Source organism: Uloborus diversus, chromosome 2 (assembly GCF_026930045.1).
Source record: "Uloborus diversus isolate 005 chromosome 2, Udiv.v.3.1, whole genome shotgun sequence".
NCBI classification, from domain to species: domain Eukaryota; kingdom Metazoa; phylum Arthropoda; class Arachnida; order Araneae; family Uloboridae; genus Uloborus; species Uloborus diversus.
In genome coordinates, this window is record NC_072732.1 from 116,981,050 (window position 1) to 116,993,992 (window position 12,943).

Genomic DNA, 12,943 nt, shown 5'->3' on the forward strand with positions numbered 1-12,943 from the left:
TTTTTAAATTTGAAATTCGTCTGTAAACATACTTTCCACGAAAAATCCGTAGTCAGATACTTTATCTACTGTTGTTTTAAAGAAATAAATTAGATAAAAAAAGGAATATAGGAAATACAGGACATTTTCCAAAAATATAGGATGATTTTGATACTTTTTTTTTGAAAATATAGGAAATATAGGACCACTTCGACCCCTGCATGTTGTGCTCACAAGTGCCCCGTCATCTACCTTAGAATTAATTTTCAAAAATAAAGAATTCTCAATTTAATTTAAAAGATTAACATTGTCATAAATTTACTCAAATGTACGTATAATGGTTTGCAATAGTTAAGTTTAGCTTATTAGTTAGTTTAAAATATGTTTTCACATGAAGAAGACAGTGATAAAATTACAACTAGCATCTGAAAAAAAAATGAAGTTGTCACCACAGAAAAATAAACTGGTTCATTGCTCTAAAAGTTTGGCTAAGAAGTCGGGTAGTCTATTACTGGAGAATTTTTCAAGATTTTTTGCTTGATGTTAGCATAGTAAAACATACCATGTTCACATGTGCCCTCCCTTCCCCTATTTCTGGAGTAAGTCGGGGAAATATATCTGTTTTTTAAATGTAAAGACTATCAGAGGCGTAGCTAGACCCGACTTTCGGGGGGGGGGGGGGGGTCTTCTTTTCTATATACGTATATATATATACATATATATATAAAATTAAGCAAACAGAATTACAAATATTAAACAAATTATAAATAACAAATGATGATAAAAAGGAAAAATGCAAACAGCTATTAAGTAGGAATAGAAAAAGAGTGAATCCAGAGCTCATCAGCCGTGGAGGATTCATTAACTATGGTCAAAAGACCAAAATTTTAACTATAAACTAGAAGAGAATGTTTAAGCTCCAGTACATGTAATATAGAGTAACAATGGGCAAACGCACCACTTGCTAAGCTAAAAACAATAAACTAGAGCTCAAACTTAAAACTAACTGGATTCACTCTTTTTCTATTCCTACTTAATAGCTGTTTGCATTTTTCCTTTTTATCATCATTTGTTATTTATAATTTGTTTAATATTTGTAATTCTGTTTGCTTAATTTTATATTTACTTGGCTTTTTAGTTTTGCTGCGTTGCGCATCTATGGGCTATTGGTGTGGTTTTTCAATATTTTTCACTTTTATTATATATATATATATATATATGTGTGTGTGTATGTATGTATGTATATATCAGAGGTCGAAATTAGCATCAGCTACTTAGGTGCCATTGGCAACCAATATTTTTTTCTTAGGTGCCGTTATGCTTTACTTGGTTGCAATTTGCAAATGCGTTCAATAACATGCTGAAATTTATACTAAACTATAATATGCATGAAAACAAGCTGATATATATGTACAATGCATTAAAATAATGCATTTTGGAATCACCTGCTAAGTTTATACAAGTACCATAATTACTATTAACTTAATTTAGTGACATAAAACCAAAAAAAAAAAAAAATTGACAAGATGCAAAAGGATTGCAATCTCGAACACGATACGCAATTTTCCTCAAAGTACAAGTTTAGTGTTGGAATGATTTCGAAAATAAATTTATTCATTAAAAAGAAAAACAAACGCAGAAAATAAGTTAATCTGAAGTGGCATGCGACTAATTGTCAAAAAATATTAATATATTTACAAGATGCAAAAGGATTGAAAGGTCAAAAGCGAGAATACACTTCCCGCAAAGCACGTGCTCATTGTCCACATGTTTTGAAAAAAATAATATACTATAAATTAAAATAAAAAAGAAAATAAGCTAACCTAAAGGTAGCATATGTAAAAACAAATTCTAGATTTTAAAAGTATTAAAACATTGACAAGATGCAAAAGGATTGCAATCTCGAACACGATACGCAATTTTCCACTAAGTAAAAACAAGTTTAGTGTTGGAATGATTTTGAAAATTTTTATTCATTTAAAAGAAAAACAAACGCAGAAAATAAGTTAACCTCAGTGTCATGTGACTAATTGTCAAAATATTAATATATTTACTTACAAGATGCAAAAGGATTGAAAGGTCCAAAACGAGAATAAATTTCTCACAAAGCACGTGCTCATTGTCCGCATGTTTTGAAAAAAATAATATATTATAAATTAAAATTAAAAAGAAAATAAGCTAACCTAAAGGTAGCATAAGTAAAAATAACTTCTAGATTTTAAAAGTATTAAAACATTGACAAGATGCAAAAGGATTGCAATCTCGAACACGATACGCAATTTTCCACAAAGTAAAAGTTTAGTGTTGGAATGATTGCGAAAATAAATTTATTCATCAAAAAGAAAAACAAACGCAGAAAACAAGTTAATCTGAAGTGGCATGTGTCCAACTGCCAAATAATATTAATATATTTACAAGATTCAAAAGGATTGAAAGGTCAAAAGCGAAAATAAACTTCCGGCAAAGCACGTGTTCATTGTCCGCATGTATTGAAAAAATAATATCTTATAAATTAAAATAAAAAAGAAAAAAAGGTAACCTAATCGTAGCACATGTAAAAATAACTTCTATATTTAAAAAGTATTATAATATCGGCAAGATGCAAAAGGATTGCAATATCAAACACCGGAACTATTATTCCGAGAAGAACGTGTTCAGTATTGAAAATTGCATTTATGATGTGTTTTGAAAAACAATTAAGCGCAATTTAATAAATATCTTTAAAAATAATAATAAAAATAAAAAAAGCGAATGAACCGCCTGCACTAATCAACAAGAAAACTACTTATTGTTTCGAATCTTGCAGTAGGACAACCATCGATGAATCCAGTATCTTCTTTTTTTCCAAAATCTTTACAGACTTTACATACCATCAGGTCTTCACCCTTTCTTTCCAACCACGGAAACTGCTTTTGCCACTTGATGAAAGTTGCAGCGTTGACCCCTTTTCCGTGTACATTTAGAAGTTGCATCTACTTCGTCATTATTTTTTTCTATTTCAACTTCATCGGCAATCCTTGGCCGTTTATTTCCGCTAGTATTTAGTGGCGTAAAGTATGACTTTAAGTTACGTTTACTCATATTTTCAACAAATAAAAAATGATGGTAGCGATGATTAAAAAAAAAAAGAAAGAAAAAAAGATGAGCGAAATCCTGTGGGAAAAAAAAGGAATCCTCGTGCTCGCCGTGCGTTCGTGTTACGACGGGGGGTCGAACTTGAAAACATGAAGAAGATCAAACTATCTGCTCAAACAACCCTGATATGAGTCCGGTTTTGGAGGGGTGGGGCGATCGGGGGTAAACAACACTAAGGGAACAAAGGGGAGAAAAGATTACTCCAGAAAGAGGAGGAATGGAGGGGTGTGCTTGCAATGACACTGGCTGCTACAGTTCGCGGGCGAAGGTGGGGGGGGGGGGAGGAGGGATTGTTCAAGCTTTTCCGACTGAAAGCGATACTTCCAGGAAATTTTCCGCGATCGCAACACACGCAGATGTTTTTGGAGACAAATCTTCCGAAAGTGAAAGCTTAGTAGGGGGGAAAGCTAGGCGTCAGTGACGACTACGTTTCAAATCGCGGTCGTCAAAATGAAACTTACAGTTGCAAAATGCGACTAACGACCGCTAATTTTGAGCTCTGGTATATATATATATGTAAATTTTTTTCGTATTAAAAAAATAAGAGGGAGGTGAATCTTACATACTTTGGAATGTGGTGCCCCAATTCCAATACTTGTGTCAAACAAAACAAAAGCAAAGAATTTTTTATTTTTTTAATGTTGTGGAAAATTCAACTTTTTTTTCTTTTCCCTCCATTTAATTTAAAGTGAAATTTTCTAGCAACGTCTTGTCAAAACCAGTCTTTCCTAATCAGGGGGAAATCAAATATCTGATGAGCGTGTTCCGTTCATTTCAGTGTGACTGCTTTAATTTAGAGGCTAACACACATCTACAAAAGCTGGCATCCCTGAAAACTAATAGATACTTCCATTTCCGCCTGTAAATTGGATGTTTGACTTTCAATCTCATCGATGGTCAGACTATAAAGACTATTTTTATTAACTTGGCTTGCACTAAAAGTATGAAACAAAATAAAAAAAAGACTTCTTGAATTATAATCCGCAAAAAATGAAATTGCTTTTCATATCGTTATATTTAGATGTTGCTTTTTATGTATTTACATTTATGCTAATTCTAAAGCCGTTAATAAAATTTGAATAAAAAAGTTAGGGAAGAAATATTGGCGGTGGAAAGTTATTCGCTCAACATCATACCATCAGTTCTCCTTTCAAGTCTTTATTTTTAATTTTATTAGCTGCTATAGAATTTACATAAATATCTTTCTGAGAGAGCAACAGCAATTTCGGGTTTTATAAACAGAAGTCTTTTTTATTTTCTACTTTTTAATCCGAACCAAGCTAATAGATATAATCTAGATTCATTTCGTTTTTAAACATTTTATTCATGTTTTGCTTTGCAGTTTTTCTTTTGAATTAAAATAAAATTACCTTCAGAAGGGTCCAATGGGAATAATGCTGCTTTGCAGACTGTACTTCATTTTCTTCACACGACGTTAACTTTCTCTTTTTCGAGCAATCCTTTTCGTCATTTTAATTTTTTTCTTTGGATTGAAAAAAGCTTGTTATCAGTTTTTCTCGCTTCATTATGCAACAACTTTCATTTAGAATGCACTATTTTAAACAGACTGTACGTTTCCAAAAAAAACGCAGTAAATACTGGCTGAAAAATCAATGTGATTGCAATGGATACTGGTTAGCAAAGGTCGTTTTGACTATGACCTATGACACACAGGTAGACCAGACCAACAAAAACCTCTATCGTCTCGAATTCCGGTTATGCTATCATTTTTGGATTCAAAGCCCAATGATCTTTAAAGCAGCAAACAAAAACATTTTCTTCAACTCAGAAACAGAGGAATTGTCTTCAAGAGCTGAGGAGGCAGTGGAAACAAGTTAGAAATGCGTTCCACGAATAGGCTTTCCAGGAAGATTAACCAAAGGACAGTCGTTTCGCGCACTTTCTTGGAAGAAGAGTAAAGGGGTGAAATTCACAGGCTTGACATATGTAAGTGGAACATTTCAAGTTCATGGTTAAAGGTCCTTCAAGTTAAAAGCTATTTCGCTGTTATCTGGATTAGTACTGTTCTTTGGTTGCTCCCTTTCTTAAAATTGCGATTCCTTAGAAAACCGAAATGATAGGAGTGAAAAGAAAGTATAATTTTTTTTAAGTGATAAAAAAAGGAAAATCGTAGAATACTGGCCAAGTTAGATTTGCTGCAATTGCTAACCTCAAGAGGATAAATAGTGAATCAAAAAAAAAAAAAAAGGAAAAAATCAGGGACCAAAAAGCAATAAAAGACTTTTTCTTGAAAAAGATATGCTTAATGTTTCTTTTACTGTCAAAATGATTCCTTAAACTCGCAATAAAGCACTTAATAATGTAATAATAGAATAAATACCTAACAAAACTAATAAAGAGGAATTTTAATCAAGAGCCCATATTGTCCTTAGTATCGATTTTAAATTTTCACCATCATTTTTCATATTTCAAATTTCTATAAAAAGTTTCTTAAGCCCCCGTATTTCAAAACTCTTTATCTCGATTTTTTTTCTTTAATGTGAAATTCGAAATGTACAGATTCGACTGTATGCAATATTCCCACTGCGCGGCTCATTCAATTAAATATATTTAACAATTTGCAGAATCTATGACAAAGAAAGGCTGCATATACGTGGATTTAACAAATCAATCTCATTTCTAAAGCGAAGTGTCAAATTTCACTCAATTATCAAAAAATTCGCAGCAGACGTCTTTATGCTTGAGGGTCACACATGGAGCAGATTTTCAATGGCATGGGGGGGGGGGGGAGCGAAGTGAATTTTTGACCTTTGTTACTCAGAAAAAAGTTGTTTTGATTTTTTTTCTTTCTTTCTCTTCCCTCTTCTTTCTCTTTTTTTTTTGAGACTAACGTTTGGGGGGGGGGGTTGTCCCCAAAACCCCCCCTTATCTACGCCCCTGAAGACTACATCTATAAGCTTGGTTCTCACTAAAATATATGAAATAAAATAAGTATATTATTTCTTGGTTACAACACTTAATAATTTCAGTTAAGCTTAAAATCTTCATATTAAGCGAATTCTAAAGCAGCCCTAAAATTAAGATTGAAAATTGAGCGAAGAATGAATAAAGGTACAGTAAAAGCTATTCGTTCAAAGCTGTATCCCGTCGCATTTTGTGTAATATTTGCTCAAGACATACATGTGCCCCTCTTCATAATATAGTGCCCTATTTATGCTTAAATTTTACAGATGAAATATAATTTAAGATTTATTGGGGAAATTTTTGTAGAATTTAAACCTTTATATTTTTTATACATATTAATGAACTTGGGGTGGCACCCACCACATGGGTATCGCCTGGGGAGGACCTCTCCCTCTCAAGAAAGATCTTTTGACTTTTAGTCCAGTTGCATACTTAAGGAAAAAGACCCTCCGTGGGAAATTTCGTGAGGAAATTGTGAGACCAATTTGAATGCATTCTTTATGGCCTATGTAACTATGCCTCACCGGGTGTTTTGCTTGAATTTGTGTCAGACCGCCTGTGTGACGTCATTATTCCAAGATGGCGGCTTCACTAGATGTTGATGAAAATTTACGGTTTTCAATTAATTTTGAGGCACATTATGAAATTTTTTCAACTTATATTATATATTTAACACTTTAATATTATTACATTTCAAATTTAAAAACAAATTGTTTACATAAAATAAGTTATTTATTTTGCTATTTTTGATTTTTGATACAGATTTTATGAACTTTTTTAGTTACCAATAGCAGTTAAAAAATATTTTTGAAAGCTTGTACGATTAAATCAAATTTATTATTCCAAAAAACCTGTAAAATTATTTACATACGCGTGTTTTGGGGTTATAAGAAGCATTCTTTTTATGTAGAAAAAATTTACAACTTCCGTTACTTAATATCGGAAGCAATGACAATTTTATTTTTTACATTTTATGTACTCTAAGTAATGAATAATTTATTTAAACTCTGATTTTAATTCAAAAATATAGATTTAAAAGTAAACAAACAGTCCTCACTTAAAGTTAATCATTTGAAGTGTCATCAATATCGCTTTGTTGGCTGGGTGCTTTTCACATAAGTCCCATCACATCGACACACACAAAGCTCAGTGCATGAAATGTTTTGAGATTTGCATTTGCATGAAACAATGCATTTGCCTTTTACACAGCTGCATCGAACTAGTTTCAAGATGAATTCAGGCGCACAAGGTAGTATACATATAACTGAAGCATAGAAGTTGTCTTTCTTTTCCCATCCGAAGTCTAACGGTGATGGTGATTTCGGGTGCTGCTGGTCAGCAAGACGCCACTCTAATACCTGATAATGTGCTCTTAAAATGTATGGGGACAAAGATGCTCTTGTAGGAGGCAAATTTTCATTTTGAGCCTCTTGCTTGGAAAACATGAACCAACGAAGTTCTTCAATATCTGAAATCTTGGTCAGCGGCACATACACGGAGCAAATAAATCCTTCAATAGTAACTTTATCATTTGCACTAAACTCTTCGATTGACCCCAGATGACTCAAAGCATCAAGAGTATTTTTGTCTGCCTTCTTATAAATTTTCCAAAAAGATGGTTTCCCTTCTTAGCAAGTGAACCTGTTGTATCACATCCTGATAGAGCATGGAGTCCTAATATTCCTTTAGTTTTTTCTGGTCCTCTAATGCGGTCATAATTCTTTTAATATCTCACTTTCAGTTTTCTTATATTTTAATACTTTCCCAAATGCTGAACATTTGGGTTGACTTGTCTCTGTAATTTTATAGGACGTTATTTCAGTCAGGGACTGAGGTAATGTCAAAAGGGAACGGGCTGCTGAAAGTGCGGTAAGAGAAAGTGGAATTTTTCTATCCGAGTCTTTTTTCTGTTCAAAAGTACCATTACAATGCTATGCAAAGTACCCTTCCGATAAGATGTGTCTTCAAGGAAATCAATGTTACCTGCAGCATAAAGTAAAAATTTTGCTTTTATCAGATCAGGAAGAATATAGATTCCGCCACTCTCATCCATGCGCTTTTATTACCTCATTCGCTATCTGTGTTTCCAAGCGTAGAACTTAAGCATAATCAATCGAAACACCTATTTTATGTAAAAAAAAATCAATTATATATTTGCTTCAGGTAGCAGAGTGCATATTAAGGCCCACACCAACTTGCAAAGGCATATCCCGGGCGTGTCGATGAACAGTTTCTTTCTAAGCTTGGTACGGAGACAGTATTTTATACATGAATATGTGTGATAGTCTTTTAGCTTTATTCAGCACGATATTGTTCTGCACCTCATAAATAGAATTAATTTCGAATTTTACGTTGCAGCACGATTTCAAAAACTGACCAACTTCGATTGGAACGGCATCAACTATCTGATTCTGTTCAAGAGATCCTGTAAATCTCCATTTCTGATCAGATAAAACTGCTTTGTGTAAAATTTTCACAGCTTCAAAGATAGTTCTCATGTTTTTTCCAATGTTTATAAAATCATCTTCTGCATTAGATAGGGTAATATCTACAGTTGTCTTTAAAGATACGCGTTGCGACTCATTTACACTTTTTGGATTACTAAATATAGCGTCATCAATTTCCTCTTGAATGAGATTTTTAATTTCTTTTCACGTTTTATTTTTCCCACTATTGCAATCGACTGATAATTCATTTCAAGTCTGTTATTGTAGTAACATTTCCCTGAACAAGAAAATTATTTAATGCACACAGAAATTCTACGTCTGTTGCTTCATTAGAAACGTCTTCTGACTTTGTTACTACATCAGGATCGCAATTTTTTCGTAAAACATTAAATACATGTTTTTCCCAGCAAGATTTATGGTATAAAATGTTCTTTGCATGATGGTCTTCTAGATCTGTACAGTCACTGACTTTAATTTTGAAATAGGAAATTTCAATGGCTTTTTTTAATTGCTGACCTGCAGAATCTTTTTTATCGCCACCAAAGGTTTTCTTACACCGCCTTTTCCGAGGCAGAAAAAACACTTATTTTTGTCACCAACGACAAAATCTCGTTCTCGTTGTATGTAGCCTACAACATTTTCTTCATGAATGGAAGTAGAACAAGATGGTTTATTCTTTTACATTTCGTGTAATTTCTTACTTCTGTTCATACTTGCTTTATGAGTGCACTTCTTGTAGCATTCTGCATGCCATAATGCGTTTTCATTTTTCAATTCTTCTACGGTTACATTCGTTAATCTATCAGTAAGTAATGTATATACTCTTTGTCATTTCATTGTGCTCTCTTCTTGATACATTCTAATACTTTATCATAACCAATGGGTTTAACTAATGGGCACTTCTTAATCTGACATAAAATACATAGTTTATAATTAATTTGTAGTCTTGATTTTTTTGAAAATGGAGGCAAAGAAACTTGTAAATGAGTTTCTGGGAGAGAAGATATCGTGAATAAAATAGCAGTGATAAGTTACGGAAAAATAACCGTACTTGCAGATTTGCAGACTAATCACCAACGAACCGGCAAACAATACTTTCTCTACTCAGAAGCTTTATCTTCTACTCTCCCTACAAATTCCTTAAGAGCACCCCTGATGTACGACATTCACATCTGGTCAAAGAGTTTAGGGGGTCAGGGGGTATACAGGTTGTTAGAATTCTGTTAAACGATTAAACAGTCGAACCTCGTTAAAACGAACTCAAAGGGACCTTTAAAGTGAATTTGTCTCAACAGCAGCTTGTTTTATCCGAAAAACAATAGTGTTAGGTGTGTTAAGTGATTTTAAACAGAAGGACGGGGATCGCAAATGTAGTTCGCTTTAGCAGTAGTTCGTTGTGATCGTGTTCGAATTAACGAGGATCGACTGTACTAATGTTTAGTGATCTTAGCCTGAAAATTAAAAGTATTTTTAACTGCGAAAACTCACTCGAGGTACTTTTAAAGCAGCTAATTCTGAGAGTCAAAGTGAAAAAAGAAGATTTATCAGATTTTTTTTTAAAAATAAGTTAATAAAAAAATTAATTAAATATTTTGCTTTTAATTTATAGTAAGAAGATGAACTGAATATTAATCAAATAAATTCACCAGAAAATTATCCCAAAACACCCAAAAATTAACTCATAATTGCAAAAACACATCATAGCCGTCATCTTGGATTGATGACGTCATACAGGCCGTCTGACACAAATTCAAGCAAAACACCCGGTGAGGCATAGTTACACAGGCCATAAGGAATATAAAAAAATTGGTCTCACAATTTCCTCACGAAATTTCCCACGGAATGTAGTATGCCCCCCTACTATTTTCAAAAAAGCCTTTTTTTCTCTCAAGTTAGTTTTCAAAAATTGAAAGCACATGATATAAAGAACACCTATTTGTTAAACATTAAAGAGGAGCACATTAATCTTTTTCAATTTTTAAATATATGGGATTTTTAAGTAATCTTACTTTTATCATTGTAGCTATTGGAAAATTAGATTTTCAAATTGAATTTCTAACGTTGTATCCATCTTTGGTTTACAATAAAATACAACGTGAAAATTTCATAAAACAGAATTAAAATTTCAATCTCTGTTTAGAGGTTTTACCTCCTTCCCATAAGGGGGAAGGGGGGGGGGAATTGAAAAAAAAATTAAAAAAGCCGGAGTTGGAATTGGATGTTTGAAAATCCAGGAGTGGGAGTCAGAGTCGGCGGTTTTCCATCCGACTCCGCAGCCCTGCTTTATAGACTCCAAGACTCCATGATCCATAGGCTGCAACAGAGACGTTGTATTCCGGGGCAAAAATTAACACCGGATGTTACTCCGGATGAGCTGGACAGTTGTCGAATAACAGAAGCGCTCCATTCAAACGTTTTTTTTTCTTGCCAAGATTTTACTGCTGGCACAAAAATATCAAAAAACCATTTGGAAAACAAATTAGAATCTATTCAAGCATTTTTAAAAACTTTAAATAGTGTACAGAAAGAACAGATTTGTGGACATTCTTAATACATCTCGGATTCTTACTTTTCCCAACAATACTTAGTTCAAGCTTGTGGGAACCCGATGCGTTGGAACAGGCTAATACAGTGACCCTATCTTATTTGTTTCTTTCCGGGAGCAGAAGTTTCATTTACAGCAACTAAAGTCTTTTCAGGAAGGGCCTTTCAATATAGTACGATTTCATCACAGTTGTGAATTTAATCTAGGGATAAATTCTCATCTCTCATCAATTCTTCAATTTTTGCGACAAATGAATCAACTGCTGCGACATTTCCAGATAATTTTTCACCCCTGATATTGAGTTGCCTTATACCATGGCGAATTTTGAATTTCTCTAGCCAGCCACTACTGGCTTTGAAGTCATCAGAAGCACTACGCTTCAAGTTGAGAATCAAAGCTTTTTCTTGAATCATTGGCCCAAATAGGGGTATTCCTTCATATCTTTTCTGCATAAATTATTTGTACAAAGCCGCATCTGTATGCCAAATGGTTGCTTCTCTTTGTTCAGTGACTAATACTGGAAGTATATATTTGCACATGAGTCGTCATTCGCAATGAAAACGATTTTTATACCTTGATAGACAACATTTTGTGCGGTTTAATACTTTGTTGAGATTGAGTTTACAGCAACCTCTCAAAAATAAGTCTCCCCCCCCCCTTTTCTTTTGCTCCTAGAAGCCTGTCCCGTATTTACTGTTCCTAAATCTGGCAACCCTGGTTCTAATGTACATAAAATTTTAACAGATCAATCATAATCCCCAATCTTAATAGTTGTAGTGAAATTTCATCCAGTATGTGTACATTTAGTTTTGAAATAAATACATAAATTTTTAGGCAGGTTTAAATAAACTTGGTGTACACCATTTTTTCTGATAATTATATGTAACTGAACTCTGTTTATTGCTTTATCATTAAACAATAATAAATAAGGGTACTTTAACATTTATATCTTATTTGTATACATCCATAAACAAGCCTTTATAACATAATAATCTACACCACGTGGATTATATAAAGTTTTCATTAACTTTTATCGTAAAATATTTAATTAAGCAAAGGGCTCTATTCAAATTTAAATAAAAAAATATTTTAAACATTAGAAAAATTAGATTATGCAAATGTTTATTTTTAAAACTTCTAATTCCAACTCAGAAAGCAAGTCTAGTGTTACATTCTTTTGATTCTCACAGCTGAAAAAAACAATATTAACAATTAAAGCTTTTTTTTTTACGGTGTCAGGCATAATGATGCAAAACTGAATGACATCAAGGTCCTTGTCGCAGTAAAAAAGTCCTTGACAAACATAGTCAAAGTTGTTATTTGGTAACAGTCAATTTTTTAATAACTGTCTGCCCTTTTAATTTTTGACAATTATTATTTCTGCACTTATGTTTTCTTTCAAGAAATCATTTTATACATTTACTTTTCAAACATAATATATTTAAATAAACAAACCTTTTGTTCAGCATCTAATGAAAATCTCATAAACCATATTTCACATTCTTTGAATTCATAGCGTTGCACGATAGTTACGGAATTATCTGCTGCAGAAATTTCTTGCTGTTCAAGTTGCCCAGGTTTCCAACAAATGATGCAATTCTCACAGGACTAGATTGAAAAAGTAAAATCATCATTTAAATTTTTATTCATGAAAGAAAATTTGATTCCTTGAGACTATTTTGCAGCTACAAGTTGAAAAACTAATTAGACTTTTAAAAACAAATAAGATCATTTGTCATCAAATTAACTGAATATCAGGCTTTTGATAAATCAGAAACATATCATTTTTAGTTCATTGATAAACTAAATCAGTTCAATAAAAAAAAAAAAAAAAACGAAATTTTAGATTTTTTAGATTTTAGGAATTGGAGTAATTTATTGAAGAAAAAACTGCAAATTTTATGACAGTTTC

The 12,943-nt window shown here is 32.7% G+C and overlaps 1 protein-coding gene across 1 annotated transcript in view; it reads right to left on the reverse strand.

Annotated features, from left to right (window-relative positions):
* LOC129217271 (polycomb protein eed-like) overlaps positions 1 to 12,943 on the reverse strand; it is a 65,753-nt gene that overhangs the window by 24,373 nt on the left and 28,437 nt on the right. The window contains exon 10 of the mRNA XM_054851539.1: positions 12,487 to 12,639. Within this exon, the coding sequence (XP_054707514.1) occupies positions 12,487 to 12,639 (153 nt within the window). The remainder of the gene's footprint in view (positions 1 to 12,486; positions 12,640 to 12,943) is intronic.